This window comes from Ambystoma mexicanum, chromosome 6p (genome assembly GCF_040938575.1).
Source record: "Ambystoma mexicanum isolate Mex_15411 chromosome 6p, UKY_AmexF1_1, whole genome shotgun sequence".
NCBI classification, from domain to species: domain Eukaryota; kingdom Metazoa; phylum Chordata; class Amphibia; order Caudata; family Ambystomatidae; genus Ambystoma; species Ambystoma mexicanum.
In genome coordinates, this window is record NC_090935.1 from 1,453,643,484 (window position 1) to 1,453,666,993 (window position 23,510).

General features: G+C 45.5%; 1 protein-coding gene across 1 annotated transcript in view; it reads left to right on the forward strand.

Annotated features, from left to right (window-relative positions):
• The window catches only part of LOC138510845 (zinc finger protein 25-like), a 191,769-nt gene that overhangs the window by 129,653 nt on the left and 38,606 nt on the right, over window positions 1–23,510 (forward strand). Inside the window, exons 6-8 of the mRNA XM_069626520.1 lie at window positions 11,636–11,743; window positions 20,650–20,760; window positions 22,306–22,422. Coding sequence (XP_069482621.1) covers window positions 11,636–11,743; window positions 20,650–20,760; window positions 22,306–22,422 — 336 coding nt within the window. The remainder of the gene's footprint in view (window positions 1–11,635; window positions 11,744–20,649; window positions 20,761–22,305; window positions 22,423–23,510) is intronic.

Consider the following 23,510-nt stretch of genomic DNA (forward strand, 5'->3'; position numbering starts at 1 on the left):
CTCTCTCTGCAGTGGTGGTCAAGGAGGGGATGACCTTCACCACCCCTGCAGCGAAAGCCACTCTCACTACAGACTCATATCTCACAGGGTGGGGAGCTAGTCTGCTTCAGCAGACAGCGCACGGAATTTGGTCTCCTCAAGTAGCGTCCAACCATATAAACCTACTGGAGCTATTAGCGGTGTTCAAGGCTTTGAAAGCCTTTCAGGTGCAACTGCAAGGGAAGATGGTGCTGATTCTAATGGACAGCATTACAGCTATGTATTACCTGAACAAACAGGGGGGGCACTCAGTCTCCAGGGCTATCCAAGCTGTCCCAAAACATTTGGATATGGGCTCTCAACATGTTTTTGTTGTCCCAACATGTTCCAGGGGAACTCAATCTTCTGGCAGACTTACTCAGCAGAGATTTTTCTCTGCCCGAAGAATACGAATGGCGGCTACACAGACATTGTGTCCAACGTCTTCGCAGAATGGGGCTTCCCAGAGATCGACCTGTTCAGGAGAATGCCCAATGCCAAGACTACGCCACCAGGTACCCCCTGAACTGATCAAGGGGAATGGTCTCTGGATAACATGGTCAGGGAAATTTGTCTACGCTTTTCCCCCGGCTCCCCTTCTCAAAAAGATAGTGCACAAGATGCACCAGGAACCAGTTACCATGATACTGGTGGCCCCCATGTGGGCCCGCCAATCTTGGTTCGCTCACCTGATGGAAATGTCCCTCTCCCCACCAGTGAAACTGCCCTGCCCGTACAACATGTCTCAAGACAGGGGGAGACCCTACACCCATGCCCACAAACTCTGAATTTAGCAGCATGGCTCCTGAGGTCATAGAGTTTGGACACCTACAACTCCCTCAGAGGTGCATGGATATACTCGGGGAAGCTAGAAAACCAAATACACGTTACTGCTATGCCAGCAAATGGATACGTTTTGTTATCTGATGCAATTCCAAGGGAGTCAATCCATCAATTGTTCACCCACACACATTGTGTTGTACCTAACCCATCTGTTGGACACTGGGTTAGTCTTCAATTCCTTAAAGGTTCATCTGGCTGCTCTAGCCTACACCACGTCGCAACAAAAGGTACTGTGGTGGAAAATACCAGTGATTAAAGCCTTTATGGAAGGGGTTAAGAGGATTTATCCTCCCGTTTCTCACCCGGCCCCTGGATGGGATCTAAATGCGGTTTTAACCAGGCTCATGGAAGCTCCCTTTGAGCCTATGCATAAGGCAAGTTTGAAAGACCTAACTCATAAAACAGCCTTTCTAGTGGCTGTCGCTTCTATCAGAAGGGTTAGTGAACTACAGGCATTTTCTGTTCTAGACCCCTTTGTTACAGTCCACCAAGATAAGGTAGTTCTGTGCACACATCCCAGATTTGCGCCTAAATTCATACCAAAGTTCTATGTGAACCAATCAATCGAACTACCCACTTTCTTCCAGAACCCTACTAACACGGCCGAAAGAAGCCTACACACACTAGATGTGCGCAGGGCAGTCATGTTCTACCTGGAAAGGACTAAACCAATGTGGAAAACAAAACAATTCTTTGTTTCATTAGCAGCTGGTAGAGAAGGGGATCCTGTCTCTAAATCAGCTATCTCAAGGTGGATTGTCAAATGCATCACACTATATTACACTCTTGCTAAGAGAGAACTGCCCTTCAAGCCCAGAGCACATTCTACTCGGGCACTGGGGCATCCATAGCATTCATTGCAAATGTTCCCCTTGAGTCCTGGAGTTCTGTACATACCTTTACAAAACACTATTGCCTAGACACCCATTCTAGGTCTGCTTCTCAGGTGGGACAAGCAGTACTAAGACATGTTTTCTCTACTGTTCCTTCTCACAACCCACCTCCAACTCTGGGTACTGCTCGCTAGCCTATGCACAGCATGTGATTCTAAGCAGATTAACAAGCATCCGAAGACATGCATTACTTACCGTAGTAGTATTTCTGATATTTGTATCTGCTTAGATTCACATGCGCCCTCCCTACCTCTCCGCTCGGGGTGGAAGGAAGATAGACGTCTTACTACTTTCTCTCTTTATGAACTCACTCACTATAGCCTTGGGCTCCCTCATGGCAGAAAAAATACAATCGGGGGGGACCTCGGCGCGTGAGGGATTTTGGGTACGCTACATGTCACGATAGGGATAGTGTTAGAGACACACCTATGCCGACGTCCCCTTTCGGTCCCCAAAAGACAAGATGCAATACTCCGCAGTTATCACTGGATGTCGGACCATATGCACAGCATGTGAATCTAAGCAGATACAATCATCAGAAATGCTATTATAGTAAGAAATGCATGTCTTATCTCTGTACACATGTTTATCTCAGACCTCTGACCCTAGGACCTCTCTGTTCAACCAGTAACTCTTCAGATATGTTTCTTTTGTATATATCACTGTATAATTCATCGTATCTGTTGTATTATTGTACTTATTGTAACTAAGCTGAAAGTATACCTGTAACTTCCTGTTTGAGCGGCTCCCAGATACCCTTTGGTTGGGTGCGCCATCCAAATAAATGCACAAACAAACCACAATAAAGAGGGCATGGGCCTCCGACACCCACCAGTCCCAACTCTAATTTATAGCACCCAAAAGCTTTAGCCTTAAGACCTTTGAATTCCAAGGTACTAGCCAGCCCCAGACCACAGATCATAAACCTGCTAGTCACCTAATTGATCAAGAAAGATCAGAAAGCAGGGCTTTCTGCCTTAAATTCTGGGTCATGTGATTTGTGCTGCAAGATTCAGGGAGGGATAAAATTATAGCCCAGAACGAGTGTTGAAGACCTTGGAAAGGTGCCGGCCTGTCTGGTATCGGGTGAATTTTGTGAGTTACTATGACCTCAGCTTTTCCCTCGGGCCTCTTGTCTACTTGTACCAGATGCACTGCTACATAGATGGATGTATTGTTTATTTTGTGCATAATTGACAATTAGCCACCATTTCATGATCGATGACGACTGCAGAATCACCCGCATACAAGGAGAGGACAGAAGGGGCTGGAACCAATGGCCTGGCATCCCTTATGTAGCAGGCAGCCTATGTATAGTGTCTCACCAACCCGCTTCGCAGGGTTCTACTGCATGTGATGTCACTGATGACGCTATGCACCTACTTAATTTGCTGCTCGTGCAGATTTTGCCAGAACGTTTGGTAGCAGTAGAGCTCATTGCTGATGCACTCCTATTTTTTTGGGAATAAAATACTTCTCCTTGCAAGAGGTGCCTTGGGCCTTTTTCCTTAGTGGGTTGTATTTTTTTGTTTTTTTAATATGGTGTGAGCGTTGAAGGTCTTTCCTACAAAACAAACATACACCATTCCAGAACTTGAAGTGTTGGTTCTAAAACTGCAATATTTCATGGAATAAAGGACCATGAGCATTTTTCCTTGGTGGGAGGGAGTGATTGAATCACTGGCAGACCTATATATCCCTTTGATATTAACCTGAGGAGAGACTTAAAATGCTAATGGTTGAAGGGGTTAACTTTAGCTACATCCCATTGTTATCAGATAAGTTAAAAATCTCTCCTGACTTCTCATCACTAAGTCTTCTTCCTCTTCCAATGATGAGAATCTATTGGAACGTGGGTCAGTAATTAAGGAGTGTTGGTGAAATCCTTTTGTAGAGGGCTTTCTTATTACTGATTTGGAACTAGTGAGTGTGTCTCAATGAATCCCTGAAGCACTGCCCAAACACCAACATGTGGCGGTTACAAATATTCCAGTAAGACTACAGAAACTAGATATATCTTACAACTTGACCTTAATTGGTGAATACATTTTATCAAAAAGGCAGATCTAAATGTTTGTTTAATGCAATCTCCCTTACATTGTTTTCCTTATGTGCCCAAACCAGGGTGGCGGTCTTACTATCGAAATTGATTGGCTTATAAAAGACCAGTATTCAACCAATGGAAACATTTATTCATCAGAGAGGAAGTAGATTCTGGGGCACATCTTTTTCTTTTTTTTTATAGCAAAGGCCCATTCTTAAGAATTAAAGCATAAGGTGTCCCAAGAGGATGGGATTAATATTAGGTGAGTAACCAAAACCCTTACTTTGTTGTTATTGATAATGAGTTTCAGAATCGAATTAGCTGTTGGCTGCTGCTAGCAGCCTACAAACTGTTTATTTAATTCTTGCTTGGCAGTAGAACTATCATGCGCACAAGAACCACTAGGGGTTCTTTGACAAAAGCATGATCAATTCCCCATTTACAACTCTGGCCTATATACATATTTCTAAAGGAAAGGTATGGTAATCCAAACCTTTTCACTATGAAGAGGGACAAGGTTGTCAACCGAAAAGAAATAGTGCTGTAGTATCTGAATTAAGGACTTGCACATTGTGCTCCATTATGGAGCCTGAAGGGATAACTTTTTCTCTTAAAGTCAAATAGTGTACATTGGCACCCCACTCCCACCCCCCCATTGCGGGTACTAATCTGCATGCTTCAAATACGAGATGAATGTCATGATTTTAGCCCATGTTGAAGCGAGTTGAGAACTCGATAGACCTCTGTTGCCATTTCCTCTCCCTTCCTACTACCCTAAAAAGTCCCTGCTCTTCGCTCATACCCACCCTCCTCCTCCATACCTCTCCACCTCACACCATAATCGCCTTTCGCCCGCTGGCAATCTTCAGCTCTCAATCCGCCTCTTGTAACATGGCCAGCAGGGAAATTGAGACAAGAACACAGGTAGTTCCCTTCTCTTTGTTTTTCCTGGCAGCTATTTTCTTTTGTAGCCCCTTTTTAGTTTGGGGTATTAGGTGGCGCTGAAAGCGCTACCTTTAAGCTAAAACTATTGCCATTAAAATAAGAGCTTCAAATGTGGACTTTGAATAAGGGACTGTAATGCTTTTCCAATCACATTTGAGATGGGAAACCGTTTTTAGGTCTGCCCCTAGCCATGCTAATCCCTTTGGCTAATCCCACCTATTCCTACCCATCTTGGAACTCTTTGAGCTCTTCCATGGAGGCAGACGCTGTCTCTAAGAAAGCTCTCTGGAAACAAGCCGAAACTAGAGGCCATCTTTGAATAGGAAAGATGCCATGCATCTTCCAAATAAAATGACATTGAATCATGTGATTATAATATTTTTTTAAATAGCTAAAGTAATTTACAATATTTTCGAAAGGAGTCATTATTTCTGTCCTTTCTGCACTTCGTTTCCTTGTGTTTTTTAATATAGCTAGGGCTGTTGCTTCTTTTAAAATAAGTTTTAATATTTATCAATGTCTTAGAACACAATCGGCAATGTTGTGATACATGTCATGTAGTGCTCAAGCCCTTACTTGCTCAATGATTGCCTCTGTTAGCTGAGAAGTGTCACGCAGATGCTTGCCCTGTATGGTCTTACAATCCCGACTATCTGGCTTGGCTCACCTCACCTCCATTTCTGTCCTTCAATGCATTCCCTTTCTGTTCTTTTCCTTTCCCGTCGCTTTTAAACTAACTGTAAAGTGTAAGACTTGAAACCCCACATTGCTCACGTCGGATAGGATCTCTGGGTCTTTAGCCCCAAGATCCTCTCCAACGTAAGCACTGTCTTCTGTGTGTTTGCAGGATTTTGCTCGCATTCAGAATTTCTACGCCGGCAGCAGGGAGCTAGAAATCCAAAGAGCGAGTAAAATCCTGCGAACACACAGAGCACATTGCTCCCTGTCATGTGTGTTTGTGGGATTCTGTACACAAATTGCATTGTAAATTGATAAGCAAATGGATATTTCTCCTCTGCGAAGGGTGCATTGAGCTAAAACGTGGTTGAACACCCTCCTGAGTGTAAAATTCCGTAGAAAAGGGTATTTGACCCTGTAGAGGGGGCTCTTGCACTTCCTTGTCACATTGTTAACTGAAATGACAAATATATAAATACTTGTGTGAACCAAAAATAATATGACAGTAGCTTTGTTTTCCCTATTTGGAACAGTATATGAATGGAAAATGAAGTCAGCCTAAAATAATCTTCTATGCGTTATGCAGCTTTTCATTCAAGTCATAATGAGACGCAAAAACAACTTTGTGGAAATGCCATCTGTTAGTAAACATTATGGGCCTGATTTGAAAAAGAACTCAATGGGAAAATCAATGTCGATGCTTCCAGAATAAATTAATTGCTTGTAGAAGTGCTTTCTTACCGCTTGGGAACAGTCATTTAAACATTCCACTTGCTTGAGAAATGGTAAGCAAGTATTTCTATTGGTTTAGGTCAATTCTGATCCTTTTCAGCAAGTGAGTGTGTTGGCTAGAGCGGCTCTTTACCTGTTCTGAATCGCAAAGACCACATAACAGAGATGCAAGGTGTGGCTGGTGAGTACTGCAGGTAGGGCAGGGCAGCCCCAGGACATATTTGCAAGTTACGCTTGATTTTGTGTATCATTGATTAGCCACCTTCTTGATTGAAGCAAAATAGAGCTTAAATGTTCATCTTCTCTTCACCACCTGATGAGCAAGGTGTGCCTCCCTCCCCACCCCCCCAGGTGACTCTAACAAAGGTTCTACGTGATTTCATCGCGGCACTTTTCATCGCGGGGTTTTTTGCCGCAATTTTTTGTTCTCGGAAAAAAATCACATTTTTTTTTTTTTACATTTATTTTTTGGGGGGGTAACCCCCCTAACCCCTTTCTTTTTTTTTTTTACATCCTGAAGACCCAAACCCATTTTTTAAAAAATTAACCCCCCAAAAAATTCGTTTTTTTTTTTTTTACAAAAAAAAAGTTGCGGCAAAAAACCCCACGATGAAAAGTGCGGCGATGAAATGGCGGTATACCCTAAGAACCTGACAAAGAAATAAGGTTGAACTCTTGTGTCTTCGCCTGAAGACACAGGAAACTTGAAGTCTCCTCCAATACCCTCCACGGGACATTAGAACAGAATGCCAGTAAGTGTGCAGGCTCAGCTCCTGGAAAGTATTTCTGGGTCAATCAAAGGTGATGAAGGTATGCTTTATGCCAGTTACCTGCACTAACAAACTGCAGTGAGACTTGCCCGTCTCCCTAGGCCCCCCAATCTTATTGGCTTGCTTGTGCAGCAGTGGTCTCTGGTGTAGCGATTTCCTGGAAGGGGCACTTTTAAAGCAGGCTCTACATGTCTTTTCTTTTCCTTGGCAGGAGAACACTCAGGATCTCAGGGTTGCTTTTGTTCCAGTCAGCAGCCATCGCTGGCCAATTTGGAGGCTGTCCAGCATTTTAGTCTCATGTCCAACCCACTTAACACCAGAATAGAATGCCCCCATGCTATATCTGCACCTTCGCTGCTGCGTCAAGGCTGCACCCTGATAAGTGGACATACATAGATAAGCAAGTTCAAAAGGTCTACGTTGTTCAGGTGTATTAATTCAGTATGTTATATGTATGCCGGCTGCCAGAACCCAACTACGACTGATATCCCCCTAATCAGTCAGAGTACAAATTGGACTGAGTGAGTTCTGCACCCTTACAAATTGGAATTAAACATATATGACCAAATAGATTTTGTATTCTTAATTTAAAAAACCTTATTGTCTTTGGGTGCAATCCTAGGTTATGTCTAAAGCTTCCTTAGCCAACATTAACCAAATGGTAACACGTGGTAATGTTGCACCCCGTTCCGGGCTTTGCCAAGGCGTAGCAGTATTTATACAGCAATAGAAACCAAATGCACTGTTCCAAATCACAGGCAATTGTGTTAGTAACGTTGTGTATAACATTCCATTAGTTAATTCAATATCCTGAAAGAATTAATATATACTATTCGGATGTTCGCACCCTTGGTTAATCAGATTTTTACCTGCATTAGTAACCCGCATTAGTATCCCATTGTCGTTATGTTACATTAGTTGGTTGTTATTCCTTACAATAAGTTCTGGTTTACATACATGGTAGGCCACTGCCCATCTTAGAAATAATCCTTGAGAAGTCTCATGGACAGCGTGGTACAGGTGAGGTCCTATTGTCGCTGCATGTGTCTTTGTGACACTGCATATTAGTGGGTCTGGATAAATACTTAGTCTTGAAAGCATCAAGCTTTTTCTTGAAAATTGTCAGTTGCTTGTGTATATATATATCCTCCTTATTAGGGAAGTAGATGGCTCAGTGCATGGATGGTGGTGCTCCGCTGGTGCATTTGCTCCAGTCAGCAGGCATCGCTGGCCAATCTGGAGGCTTTCCAGCGTTTTAGGCTCATGTCCAACCCACCAAACTAACCATGCAACTTCTCTGCTGCTCCAAGGATGCACCCCGATAAGTGGACATACATAAAGGACAACCATCATTGGATATTTTTAAGTGCAGGTAGGCAGTAAGGCCAGCTGCGCTTAGGATGTGACCATGATGTGTGAAGTGCTAGAGTGGAGACAGAGGCAGGTTAGAGGGGAAGGAACACAGGTTCGCTTTGCTAGCTAGGTTAGATGTTTGGGTTGAGCGAATGCTGCTGACTGAGCACAGAATGCAATTGATGCGTCACATGTTTGAATCCCATTGATGTGGAATCAGGATTTCATCCCTCTGTGACTGACTAGAATGAGGACAATCACATTTTGGGATCATTTCTTTTTAGTAGCACAGAGCTGAAACCTATTTTTTTTCTTGCAGGCGTAGTGGCAAATGCTATTTTGGCTGCTAGCTTATCTTGCAGTCAAGCAGAGTCCAGAATTGATTACTTGAACTTGTGGGCTCTTCCGATTTGGTGCATTTTGTTGCATCTCTTCAGATTGTGTGAATACTGTATGTTGGAGACGACACAACGCTTGTAGCGGTTTGGTTATTGGCCCACCCATTGATTGAGCATTTCTATTAAGTATTAGGCATTTTGCATGTACTGCTGTTAGATGCCCACAAAAGCCCAAACTGTTGGCATTTCCAATGCTTATTTACTACTGAAACAGCTACCACAGTTTCACAAGTAAAAACAAAAAAAGATTGGCATGCTAGTTGGCCCCGGGGTACCAATAGCAATCATACCCCTTCCCGTAGGCTTCACCATCCGGTAACTGTGCTGTGGCCAGTGTTCAGGCCCTTGCTGCTGCTGAAGCCACAGGAAGGCGCATTATTGCTTAATTAGAATATTGCAATGTTGGAAGTTCCGTTAGTACCCGGCGAGGGCGCAATCAGAATGAAAGAGCCATTCTGATTGGCCCTTGCTGAGTCGTTACCAGGCCGGGAATCCCTCATCGGGATTCCACGGCCTTTGTCCCCAGGGGTGGGGCGTGGTTGCCCCTCTGCCAGTGAGGAGGCTCAAAGCGGGCACATTCCCGCTCCGAGCCTCCCCAGCTGAAAGGCTGCCTTCGCCCCCCGCCAGGGACTCTGGTAAGTCTTTGGGACACAGGTACGTGTTTTTTTTTTTTTTTTTTCTCCCTCTTCCCCCTTCACACTCCCGCTGTCCCAACCCCACTTGCCTTCTTTTTGATCCTTTTTCGGGAGCTTGTGTTCCCAGCGCGTCCACTCCAGATGGCCGCCATGGAAAGGGAAAACGGACTCAGTTTTCCCTTTCCATGGCGGCGGCCATTTTCTTTCTCAACATTTTTTTTTTTTTTAATTAATTTTTTTTCTCCCGAAACGCTGCAGCGTTTCGGGACAAAAAAGCATTGTGCCCCGGTCATGCACATAATGCAGGCCGAGGTACTAAGGTACTAATAGCAATATGACCCGAGCGGCGGGGGCATTACCCACTGAGGTAATGCCCCGGGGCCTTCGGTAAGGCCCTCGCTTCGCTCGGGGCCTATACCAATGGCCCCGGAGCATTACCTGAGTCGCTAATGCCCCCGCCGCTCGGGTCATATTGCTTAATGCACAGACAGCGGGCAATATTAGCTGGTATGTCCTTTTGTCCCAACATTCCAATGTTTCTCCGAGTTTTAAATTGAACATTCTTTTTGAACGTTCCTTCTCTAATTAGTTGGAATGCTATAATAGCAATAATGTCCCCCTTCTTGGGACATTGCCATGTGGTAACTTCTCTTACCCCTCATTTAAAAGGGACTGCTTGGCTGAGGCCTTTAACTTAGGTCGAGGGCTTTACCACCTAAAAGGTCCTTGGGTAATGTGCCAGTGTGGCTCAATTAGCACCCAAAGTGGATTATTCTCATCTTGCAGGCCTTATGGCCAAAAATCACTGGATTAGCAATGATTCCTATGGTCGTCAGCATGTCACTGGCCGCTCTAAGTGCCACATACCCGATTCCTATCCTCCTCACTGAGCTTGGATATCTGAAAGTCAATGATGTACAGAAAAATGCATAGACGGAAGAACAGATTCAAATAACGTACCTTAAAAAATGTTGAAATCTTTTTTGTGAAGCTGGATAGGCTGAAACATCCAAAATAGTAAGTAGGTCTGAAATTGTTGCAGAAATTGAATAATGTATCTGAATCTGAAAGAAGAATACACAAATTACCCACCACAATAAAGATTAAATATACATTCTGAAACAATGGAACTTTGGGTCCCATGCTATTATGTTATTGGGATTTATACCATGCGCTGCTGCCATTTTGCATGGTCTCCAGGCACTTGTGGAAATGAAAGGGTAAGTGGCGCGGAGAGAGGTTAAGGGAGGAGAGGGAAAAGACGAGGGGTTGTGCTTAACCTCTGGTGTGTGTAGAACCAGGAACAACTGCTGTCGGTGGGTGTGTTTTCCAGTTGGATATGGATTTTTGCAACAGAGGTGTTTTTGTTTCCAGAAGGAAGACCTCATGTCTTTGCTTTGTCAGAGTGCTTTAGCCTATAGGTGAGGTATCAAGTTGATTTGTGACATTTGGAGTTTAGTATTTTGGTAGGATTGGGGTTTTCATCTAGCCAATTCTGTTGGTGAGCATATGCTAAGTGAAAGTGGTTGAGCGAGAGGAGGTTATTGGATTGGGTTATTTCGACCAGTAATTCTTACTGGTCAAGGATATGGAGAAGTTGAGTGATGATCGCTTACCTTTGCTCTGATTTTGTGGCATTGTGGGAATATTGGTTGTCTGGCTCGACAGGCTCCACCTGTATGGCAAGCTAGTTCAAAGCATTTTGTTGTAGGTTCCGTTCCCTGCCCGCTTGCTCCTTGTTGCTGTTTGCATTTTCTTGTTTTCAACCAGGTTTCAGGTTGTCCATTAATGATGCTAAATGGACTGTGCATGTGTGGCATGCTAGCGTAGAGCAATTGATGCTCAAGCGATTAGTTTTTTGCAGGCATATTCCTTGTTAAGTGTTCCTTTTGTTCATTTACGTGGGATTTTTGCTTTGCTTGTTGGGCAGGTGTCGGGTCTTCTGATGTTGATGGTTTATGATTTCATGCTGTAAATTTGTTTTTCTCTGTGCTGGTTGCCTTCTACCCTGTTGTATACAAAAGCCAGGTTTTTAACACTTTTCTGAATACATGAGTTCTATAGTTTAGCTAAGTCTCTGTATTTGTTCTCCTCGTAGCTCTTGTTTTCGATTAACATAGATCTGAGGATCCTTTGTTTGTTAATAAGTGGCGATTTCAGATTGAAATAATTCTTTTCCCTGCTTGTTTAGTGCGCTGTGTGCCTGGATCATAGACACTGAAGTGGTTTAAAACCCTATAAATAATATACCTAAACATTGGATTGTCTACTCTTAAAACTCATTTTATACCTGGTGAAATATGTAAATGTTTAACCTGCTGTACAGGATTTCCATGTTTTAACGTTGAGAGTAATTTGAGGCCGGACGAAGCGTCAAGTACACAGTTCCTGGATCAGCCTGCTTCACGAGTAGGAGAAAACATCCCCAGGGCAGGTGAGTTTACGTAGTCTTGGTGTCTTGCATCACTGAGATTGGCCAGTGAGTAGGATTTACTACAATATGGAACTTATTCTGGTTAGTTATTGTAATTCTGTGGTTAGCCATTTCAATCAGCTTGTCTCATTCAGCAACTCTTGTGAAGAAGCAACCATTAGAGTTGCACAAGTTGCTTATGAGTTTCTCTTACTCTTGTCAGCTCCTGATTAGACCTGGTATCAGATCTCCCTAATGTGAACTGGCCCCCCCTATTGTTGTGCACAAGGAAAACCCGAGAGCTCGTAAGGACTATAAGATGCAGTATATTGAGGGGACTGGGAGTGGGGGGCAACATGGCGCACACCAATTGGATGATTTCCGGGCCATACAAGCTGATATGGCTCTGAAATCCCATAATGGGTTCTCATAAAGCTAGTTCCCTGCAACCCCTCCAGGTAGATTGCCATTTTCCCAATTTTTTCCTTCCTTTACCCCAGGTACATAATAGCTTTATAGAACACATGCGCGGGCGTACCTGGAATTATCAGCCCTTGTTAAAAGCCATTACTGTACTTGAGTCTCTAACTCGTCTTCAGGGCTAGGTCTATAAAGCTGAACACCCATGATTACCCAGCCACCCACACTCATGGGCTGTAACACTGCTAACGCACTTTAATCCAACCTCAGCACTCTTACTACCGTCATCTCTACTCACCAAGGGTATCACACAGGCAACCATGCATGCCTTCCAAACTGACATAATTTTTAAGAAAGGGCGCCTGGTTACGTCCCTGCTCTACCCTGGTGGGTGAACATTTATAAGTACAAGTGAGCAAGGTACTATTAACCCACAACACTATTTTTAATAGATTTTTATTGATTTTTCAACTCAAACAACAATACAAACCAAACAGCAGTGCAATGAACAATATTCCAATAAACATTTAACCATTAGTGCGCACTACTCCCCTGATCCCTCCCCCCGCGAGCCATTTCCCATGTCTTGTTCCGCTTCTGTTGCACATGAGCGAGCATCGTCATCATCTGGATCTCCCGAAACCCCTGTCCCGAATATGCAGGATATCAATGTCTTCCATGCCATCAAAGAGCCCAGTTCCTCCTCCCAAGACATACAACTCGCCTCCTGCCACACCGCTGTCTCAGCCTCCGCCCATTTCTGTAGGTCATTCCACCACACCTCAACCCGTGGCTTGCTACATTTTTTCCAGCCCATGGCTATTCGTCGTTTGGCCAGCACATACGCTAAGTCTTTCAGTTTACTTACATGTTTCTGCTGCCGAGGTCTGGGAAACCCACCCAGAAGGCATGCCCAGGCGGTGTCTATGGCAAGCGTGACCCCTCTCTCTCTCAGCTTGCGCGCCACCTCCCTCCAGAACCCCTCCATCACTGGGCACGCCCAAAACATATGCGTCATGTCCGCATTTTCTTCGTCGCATTTGGGGCACGCCTGTCTGCCTGCATTCCGAAATTTGGATATCCTCAGAGGGGTCATGTACGCTCTGTGCGTGACGTACAGTTGTATTTGCTGCAGTCTGGCATTTCGAGACACTTTCCTGTGGTACCCCAAAGCCTGTTCCCACGTCCCATCTCCCATTTCGATCCCCACCTCGCTCTCCCATTCCAATCGTAGGCTTGTCAGTTCCTTCCCAACTTTCGACATCACCATCTCATACAGCCTAGAAATTTCATGTCCCCCTTCCGTTGTATCATATATCCCTGCCATCGTAACCTCCGAATCATCTGCCATGGTATTCTCAGGCCACAGTTCCCGAATTTTCTTCCCCAATCTGTGGTATGTAACATATTGGCCTTCGTGCAATCCAGTCTCCTCGCTAAGTTCTACAAACCCCTTAATGGCACCCTCCTGCCACACATCGCCCAATGTCACCAACCCCACCGATTCCCAGTAGGTCCTAATAATCCCCCTCAGCTGTCCATCCACCCCCGCCAGGGCAACCAGTGGAATTTGCGGAGAACACGGAAGTGGGTCACCCATCATTGTACATGCCCGTCTCCACACCTTCCACCCCAGCTTCACCATCGCCGGGTACCTTCTCGTGACAGCCTCGGGCAACCAAATGACCTCCTTTAGGAATAATGGGGCACAATCTTGCCCGAATAGTCTGAGTTCTGGGGTCTCTTCATCGGACAGCCATTTAGACACAAACTGTAGTTGGCTCGCTATGTAATACGCCTCAAAGTTTGGGAGTTTGACTCCCCCCTTTTCATGAAAGTTCTGTAACTTCCAGAGCGCTACTCTGTTACGAGTACCATGCCACAGAAACTCTCTGCAAACCCCATTTATTTTAGTGAAAAAGCCCTTAGGGATCATGTATGGGATGTTGCTAAAGTAATGTAGCAGCCTAGGCAGAACTACCATCTTAATCATCGCCCCACGCCCCATCATCGCTAGGGGCAACTTCTGCCAAAAGCTCATACATGCGCGTATCTTCTCAACAGCCATCTCCGTGTTGCACTTGTGTTCTTCCTCCACCGTGTGGTAGATATCTATTCCCAGGTAACGGAATGTATTGACTGACCAGGGCACCTGGAGCACCGGCAGCCGCTCCGTGGGAACACCCCTATAGCAGCCCAACGGGAAAATGTACGATTTCTGGGGGTTGACCGCTATGCCTGACAACCTCGCATATCTCCCCATCACGTCCAGGATACATTGTAAATTCTCCTCCGGATGACTCAAGTACAATAACAAGTCATCCGCATACAGGGATATCAGATGGTTTTCTCCCCCCACCTCAATGCCCACGATATCATACTGCTGCCGCAGGTACAGTGCCAAAGGTTCCAGGGCCAAGATATACAACATCGGGGACCAAGGACACCCCTGTCTAGTGCCTCTACTAAGCTGCCATCTCTCGGATATAATCATGCCCGTCCGAACTCTAGCCAGCGGAGCGCTGTACAGCAGCTCCGCCCATCTAATATATCCTGGTCCCAGTCCGTATTCTCTCAAGGCCGCCAGCAGCCACTTCCAATTAACCGAGTCGAAGGCTTTAACAGCGTCCAACGACACTATCGCCATTTCCCCATCACTGTTAGATCCCATTTCAATCACCCGGTGGAGTCGTCTATGGTTTTGGGCAATGTTCCTCCCCGGGACATATCCCGTTTGGTCCGGGTGTACCAGTTTGCCTATCACCCTCCGCAGTCTGTTGGCCAGGACAGCCGTTAGTATTTTGCTGTCCTGATTCAGCATAGATATTGGTCTGTACGACCCACAACTATGCCCGGGTTTATTAGGCTTAGGGAGCGGTATAATAATCGCTTCCCTGAGCGGTTCCGGCAGCCTCCCCTTCTCGAACGCCTCATTAAGCATATCAAGCATCGGGGGGAGTACTTCCGCTCCAAAAGTTTTATAAAATTCACTGGGCAGGCCGTCCGTTCCTGGGGTCTTGCTAGTGGGTAGCTGCCGGACGACCGCCTCCAACTCCCCTAGTGTTATTGGGGCATCTAGTTCCTCTCTCTCCTCCGTGCTTATCCTGGGCAGCCCGATATCTTGCAGGGTCTCCAACATTTCCTCCCGGTCGCCGCCGCCCGGATCCCCATACAATGCTTTATAGTAATTTACGAATTCCTCATTGACACCCTCCTGGGTATCTATCTGCTCCCCATCTTCTCTAATTATTGTCCTAATCGGGGGACTCGGGGTTTCTCTTTTATATAACCATGCCAAAAGACGACCCGTTTTATCTCCTCCCGCATGTTGCCTCTCAGTATACTTTTTGTAATTTAGATTACAGAGCCTCCCCCAATGTTCTGTACACTGCTGCTGCAGTTTAAGCACCAGCTCGTTATCTATATGCTCGCTCTTCAGCGCCTTTTCCAGCTCTCTCTCCGCCTTCTGTAAATCGACCAGGGCCCCATTCTGCAAACCTTTCGATTTAGCAATCGCCACCCCTCGTACCACAACCTTAAAGGCCTCCCACAGAGTTCCCGCCGAGTCAACGCTGCCAGTGTTGGTATCGAAATAGCTAACTATTTCCTCCCGCATGTCTTCCCTAAAAGCCTGGTCTTTAAGCGCCTCTGCGCGCAGGCGCCACGTCGGGATCCGCGCTCTGGGGCGGCCATATTGCCATCCCACCACCATAGGCGAGTGGTCCGAGAGGACCCTCGCTCTATATTCCGCACTAGACACATCCACCAAGACGTCCGACGTGGCAAAAATATAGTCTAGCCTAGTGTGCAACCGCTGCGGGGCCGAGTAATGCGAGTACTGTCTCTCATTGGGGTGCTTGGTCCTCCACACGTCATCGAGCTCAAAGTCCCGCAGCAGCGTCCGCAGCGCCCGGGCTGCCGGGGCGGGCCTAATCACCTTATTGTCGGATCTGTCCATCCCCGGGTCCAACACACAGTTAAAATCCCCTCCCCAGAACACCGCACTCCCCACACACCAGCTCAAGTTGGTACTCATGGTCCGGAAGTACTCTGCCGTGCCCTGGTTCGGGGCATACGTGTTCACTACACACATCTCTCTGTTCTCGACTACCCCTCTCACCATAGCCAGACGCCCATCAGTATCCACAAGTTCCTGCTGCAGTTGAAACGGGACATGCGGCGCCACCCAGATCAGCACGCCTCTTGTTCCGTTTAAGATAGCTATTGAGGCCCCTGACGTTCCACGTCAACAATTTTAGCTCCCCCATGATGTACTGATATCTTGCACTCTCCCCCCCGACCATCCCCGCTCGTTCATGCTATCCAGAAGTCTCATCCAAAATCTTCCCTCCGGGCTCGCGATCCCATTCAAACCTCCCAACACTATGTACACCCCAACTACCCCCACACCCCCCATTCCCCCTGCCCATCCCCTCCCCCCCAACTCCCTCCCCAACTGTTGCCCAGCTCCATCCCGGGAACTCAGGCCCCCCCACATCTAGTTCCGGCTGTTACACACAGAGCCCAGTAGGGTAAAGTCGCCCTAGCGGCCACTTAACTAAGAAATACTAAACGGGGGTGAATGGACCGGCCCCGAAAGGCTCCCATGTATGACAACAATTACAATGCATTTAACATCCAGTTCCAAGCCCGGCCTCCCCAGGCCACAGCAATAACTATAGTCAAATCCCATAGTCTCCGGCAACACCCTCTCTCGTCGTGGAGCACTTATCTCTCATTGCCACCTTCATCCGCCTGGACCTCCGACTCCTGGGGGCTGCCCTGCATGTCCAGCCAACCCATGGCTTCCTCCGGTGACTCAAAAAACAGGGATCTATTATTGTGGATCACCTTTAATTTGGCTGGGTAGAGGAGCATATATTTCTTCCCTGCCTCTCTGCCTTCTCTTGACCGCCCCGAAGTTCATCCGACTCCTCTGCACCATCATGGTGTAGTCTGGGTAGGCCGTTATAGTGGCCTCCCCCCTTTTGATGGTTCCTCCTTTACGAAAATGCTCTAAAATCCTTTCCCGGTCACGGTAGTTAAGGATTTTGGCTATCATTGGCCTGGGCGGACCGCCCGGTGGAGGCCTCCTAGCCAATGCTCTATGTGCTCGCTCCACCGCAAAACCCTGCGACAGCGCACCCCCGGTGATCTCTTGGAGCAACATATTTTCAATGAAGTCCGTGGGGTTATGACCCTCCAATCCTTCCGGGATGCCCACAACACGGATATTGTTCCTTCGGGCGCGCCCCTCCGCTTCTTCGGCCCTGTTCTCCAAGTTGCGTACTTTCTGTTCCAAAATATGCAGGTCGGCCTTGTGCGAGGCACAATCTGCCGTGTTGGCGCTGCCCTCCTTTTCCAGACTCTCTGTGCGCTCCGATAGGGCCTTCACATCCTGTCGAAGCAGGTTCACCTCCTCCCGAACTTCTCCGACTTTGAGGTCGAGCGCTGTTTTCAGGTCCGCCACCGCCATTTCAAGCTTGGCCTCCCAAGCGCTTTTCAAGTCCGCTTTCAGTTCAGCGAGAGCAGCTAGCACGTCCTGATTTGGGCTAGCCGCGGCCATGGCTGGCTTCTCCTTGGTCCGAACACTCTCTGGGCCCGTCGGTGTCTTGGTAAACTCGTCCAATGTGGGCTGTTTTACTCTCTGTCTGACGGCCTTATTCGCCATTCCACAGCCACTGTATGCCGTGGGCCCGTACACGCGACCCCGTCGTAGGATCAGCCACTATCCGGGTGTCCCCCAAAGGTCAGGGCCAAAGCACGTGGTCCGTTACACCGGTCAGCTCAGGCGGGTCCTAGTGCCGACCGCCGACCGTTTCCCAGGCCCACGTTGGGTCATCGGTGCCCACAGAGACGCGCCGACGCTCTCCCAAAGGCTTATCTTTATCTCCACGGCCTGCACCGCCCACGTCGCCGCCGATCACCACGAGGGTGTACCTTTCAACGCGTTTGTGTCCCCTCCATTGTCCGGTGTGGCCGCCATTTTCTCTCCGTCCGGTCCGCGACTCCAGGAACTTCGATGGTATTTATCTACCGTTGCCGGGCTTGTGGAGGTTTCAGCTCTTCAATAGTTGTGCAGCTCACATTCATGGACGGGTACTCTCGTTTCTGGCCTGCGGGAGTTAGTGCCAATGCACTATTGCACAGGATGAATGTAGGATCTCCGGGAGCTCTCCCAAGAGCGCGTCCTCTCACATGGCTTCCAAGCCACGCCCCATTAACCCACAACACTAAACACTACTCCTGACAGTGGAGCTTCGTTTAAATGGTAACAACGAATCGGGTTTAATACATCAGAGCATATGTTACAAGTACATGGAAAGAACATAGGACATTCAATAAAATATATACAACGTACATACAACAATGACTAAATGCATGTGCCAAAATAACTACTTTTGGACAAGTTTTCAATAGCAATTACAGTCTTAGTGGCCTCTTGTGATGGATTCCATAGGGAAAGTAATGTGATAGATAGCAAAGAAGAACCACATTGTTCTTTGCTATCTAGGGTCCCCCACCACCATATTGAATACTATCTTTGTTACAGCGATCCATGACGCACGCTAATAATTCCGGATCTGACTGACCGACCTTTTACTGATGAATTGAAGAATGTCTTTTTAACCATTGTGCTATATGATGGTGTGCAGTCATAATGTCGACATCAATAATGTCGACAGTCAAAATGTCGACAAATTAATGTCGAAAATCAATAATGTCGACATACAAAAATGTCGACATTTTACATTAATGTCGACATTTTTTCGAAATGTTGTATAAATAAATAAATATATATTTATTGTTGTGTTGTATGTGTTGAGTATGAGGGGTGGGGGGTGGCAGGGGGTATTGGGTGAGAGGGGTTGGGGGGGACATCCCCATAGTAAATAATATTCTTTTTATTTATTTGTTTATTTATTTATTGAATAATAAATAAATAAATAAATATATAATTACTATGTGTTGGGAATGAGGGTGAGAGGGTGGTTGGGGGGGGTGTGGGGGGGTGTCAGGGGGGTGTTGGGTGAGGGGGGGTTGGGGGGGGACCCCCCCCATAGTAAATTAGACTCTTTTTGGTTATTTATTTATTGAAAAAATAAATAAATAAATAAATAATTAGATTGTGTTGAGTATGAGGGGTGAGAGGGTGGTTAGGGGGTGTGGTGGGGTGGCAGGGGGGTGTTGGGTGAGGGGGGGTTGGGGGGGGACCCCCCCCATAGTAAATGATACTTTTTGTTGGTTATTTATTTATTGAAAAAATAAATAAATAAATATATAAATAATTAGAATGTGTTGCATATGAGGGGTGGGAGGGTGGTGGTGTGGGGTGTGGGGGGGGTTGCAGGAGGGTGTTGGGTGAGGTGTTGATAGTGTTAAGGGTTTATAGTCATATTGTCGAAAAAAAAATGTCGACATTTTTTTTTCGACATTATGACTTTTTACATTAAAAGTATAGAATGTCGACATTATTATTTTCGACATTATTTTTTCGACATTTTTGTCTGTCGACATTTTTTTGTCGACATTATGACTATAAACCCTATATGATGCCGTAAGATCCGTTATCTCTAGAGTCTTTCTTAGAGAGTCAAGCATTAGATGCATTTAAAACTGTTTTCTTTTACTCTTTGAACCTCGCACACTTCTGACTCATGTTCTCTGTCTATTACGTTGACATATCACGTAGGACCGTCTTGTTCAATTTTCGCCGTCCTGATGAAGGCCGTCCAAGTTACAGCCACACAAGTATTGCTGTGAGGCCGAAACACAGTTGTGTAGACCTTACGCCATGTCACATCATCTCCACACATGAAGTATTGAATGCACTGCGATTACATTACTTTTCCCGTGGTATCCCTCACAAGAGACCGCCAAGACTGTAATTGCTATTGAAAACTTGTGCAAAAGAAGTTATTTTGGCACATGTATTTATTCATTGTTGTATGTACATTGTATATATTTTATCGAATGTCCTATGTTCTTTCCATGTACTTATAACATATGCTCTGATGTATTAAACCTGATTCACAGGCATTATTTGTTGTTGCCATTTATATGTAGCTCCACTATCAGGAATAGTGTTTGTTGTTTCCTTTTTGTTGTGGGTTCATAGTACCTTGCTCACTTGTACTTCCACACTGACTTGCCATGAGCATGTTTTCACACCAACGCTCCGAGCAAGCTCTGCATCTCTACATCCGCTTCTGTCACTACCCTACGGCACCATTCGTTGCAGCTGACACAATGGGGTAGAGATGTTTTGACTGTAAGTTCAACCTGGGATTACCAGAGGTTCGGCGTTATGAAGCTGTGCAGTTAAACAGGTGGCCTATTTGAATGTTGGAGAGGTGCAGGTGTTGCTTTAATTGTTTAAAGCCACTCCTCATCAATTGTTTAAAAGCGGACCTCCACCAATTCAAATCTCTAGTTAGGCCTGAGCCATCTATTAGGGTGTGCATACTTCTGTATAATTCAATAATTTGCCTACATTTGAAACGCAGGACAAGAAATGAATACATCAGTTGTTTCATGCTGCATAAAGGAGGAAGGAGAGAGATATTCTGTGGATCAATATGGCAGTAAAATAACAAAAATCAACCACAATCCAGGAGGTGAGTTAATGTCTGTACATGTTTAAGACCATCAAAACATGAATGGAAATATATGGGCACTTGACAGGTTCTTTTTAATGTCACAAATAGCCTGGTATTAAATGTCACATGCTTAATCACTGCTCATCAAATCAATTATTAGTACTTTTGTTGTACTAACTCATTTAACAACTTACTCATTTTGGTACACATTTTCAAAATCAAACACAGTAAAACTAGTCTTTCTTAGCTTGTGACCCTATTCTCAGAGGTGACTTGCACATTTCTGATGTCTTAACAGCACAAAAGATGCACTGGCCAGCTCCTTTGCATACATTTGTGTTGGAAGCAGGTTCCTGACACAATCGTATTACAAGCTCTAGCACCCATCTGGGGCCTGGGACAGCATTTCAGAGCAACAGGCCCTTAGTGGGCCCATCCCTGTGAAATCTTTATAAAAGATTAAAGCATTTCTGTGACACAGCAGCGGTTCCCAGAATAAGTATGGAAAAACGAGCTTACAGACCTTCGATTCATAAAGGTTGGAGAAGTTTGTGAATGAGAGAGAGAGACTTGTAACCATTATGTGCATGTCTCAGTTTGGTCTAGAGCAGCATGAGTACCCCCCAATTAACCCTTCAGATTATAGCGACAGCTGTATTAATGATGGTGCTGCAACAGTGCATTGTAGGAAATTTCCCAGGACTTCATAACAAAGATAACTACATAAACCTGATTCGCATGGCTGCATTGTAGAAGGGCCCCAAACTGCAGATTTGCTGCATTATTTACTTGACACAAGGTTAATCAAACATACAGATTAGAAAGGATGGTTACAAGCATTGCCTTAATTCAGCCAGATGGCATTCAGGGAAAAGAGAACTGGAAAATTTGGAAGGACGTTCTGTAGTAATATAACACTATTTTAATGCAGAACAGTCTGGTGTGCGCAGATGGGCACTGAAAGCAGCTGAAGGACTAATGCATGCAGTCATTCAATAACTTACTCATTTTGGTGCACATTTTCAAAAACAAAAGTTAAACTATTCTTTCTTAGCTTGTGACCTTATTCTCAGAGGTGAATTGCACATTTTGGGGAACTAATTTGTGAGTGAGTGTTTTTGATAGCTTTCAAATATAATTAAATGGTACCAAAATGACAGCTTGTTAAAGAAGGTAAAAACTGGAAAAATGTTACTACTCAATCTCATTTAAGGACATAATAATGGCAAAACATTGGCCCAACCTTGTTTAGTAAATGTTATAATTGAGGTTGGAATGTCCCGATATAAAGTGATGTACAAATGACCGCTGGAAGAGGTGAGTGAGATGAGAGAGTTGGAAATTATGGAGTATGATGCCACACATTGCATAGCGATTAACATGATTGAGATTAATTAAACTTTAAGAGATTAAACCAGCTCTCACTATAGAAAAGAAATAGTACATCCCACAAAACTTTTCAAAACCCTGTTCTCGCTTGTGAACAATATTGTTAGTTAAAACAGTATATTCCATTAAAATGATGTTAATTGTGAAATATATTACAGTTCTTTCCTTTTTCAGCAGATTTTCCATTGCTTAATGATGACTTCTGTTCGAGGAAGGAACAAGAGCCAAACACAAGTTTGGTGGAACAGGTTTTTATATCTCAAGATGAAAACAGCCCAATCACTGGCTCAGGTATAGGAAAATACTCCTAAAATGCTATGTTGCTGAACAGTGAGTGGCCTTCTCACTGTTTCTGTTTCCATGTATTTGGTGGCCCAAATCCTGGTAATGCATGCCTAGATTACAAAGAGTAATCCTGAAGCTACAATCCTTCATTTTCCTCACTGTAGAACACTTTTTTCCTTAGACTCCAGTCCCTCCACACAAGAGTACACCCCCCTCACCTCATCCGAGGCCAATAAAGAGATACTTGCACCCCAGTAATACCTGCCTTACCCTAGACAATTAGACCTGTCGACCACTGTTCTTAGAGGCGCACAGCTCCACCTCTCTGAGGAGGCCCGACTAAGCCGAAACACGTGTCTGGGGTTGCTGTTGGTACTCTTGTTCAGAGAATTGCCTAGCATTTCTGGGCGAGACTACCCCTGTGCAGGATAAAAACTGATATGCAGGGATATTTCTCCTCTGTGAAAGGACAGTGAACTAAAGACTTGGTTAATACTCTACCGGGGGCCATAAACCCAAGATGAAGGCAATGGGCTGTGTTTGTGCTGGTAGAGGGACTCTCAGAAACCCCTCTTGTTTTGCATATTAAGTAATATTGGGTTTCACCCTAATTTACCAAGGGAATCCAGATGTGGACCCCTTGCTCACTGTTCTTAGAGGCACAGCCCCACCTCACGAATGAGGCCCGACTAGGCCGAAACACATGTCTGGGGTTGCTGTTGGTACTCTTTTTCAGAGGAGAATTGCCTAGCATTCCAGTGCTGGACTGCCCTTGGGCAGGACAAAGACTGATATGCAGATGTAAATTTCTCTTCTGTGAAAGGGACCGTGAGCTAAGACCTGGTTGAGATTCTCCCGGGGGCCATCCACCCAAGAACAAGTCAGTGGGCTGTGTTTGTGCCGGTAGAGGGACTCCCAGAGCCCCTGTTGTTTTGCAGACAAGATAGTATTTTGGCATGGGTGGCTACCAGGTTCTCTTGCCACTCTTTTAAGAGATTGATGTGGTATAAATGGACCTTATGTTTTCGGTCCAGTTGGGCTACTGTAGAAGTGCAGGTTCCCATTCTTTCTATTATTTCATAGGGTTCATGCCA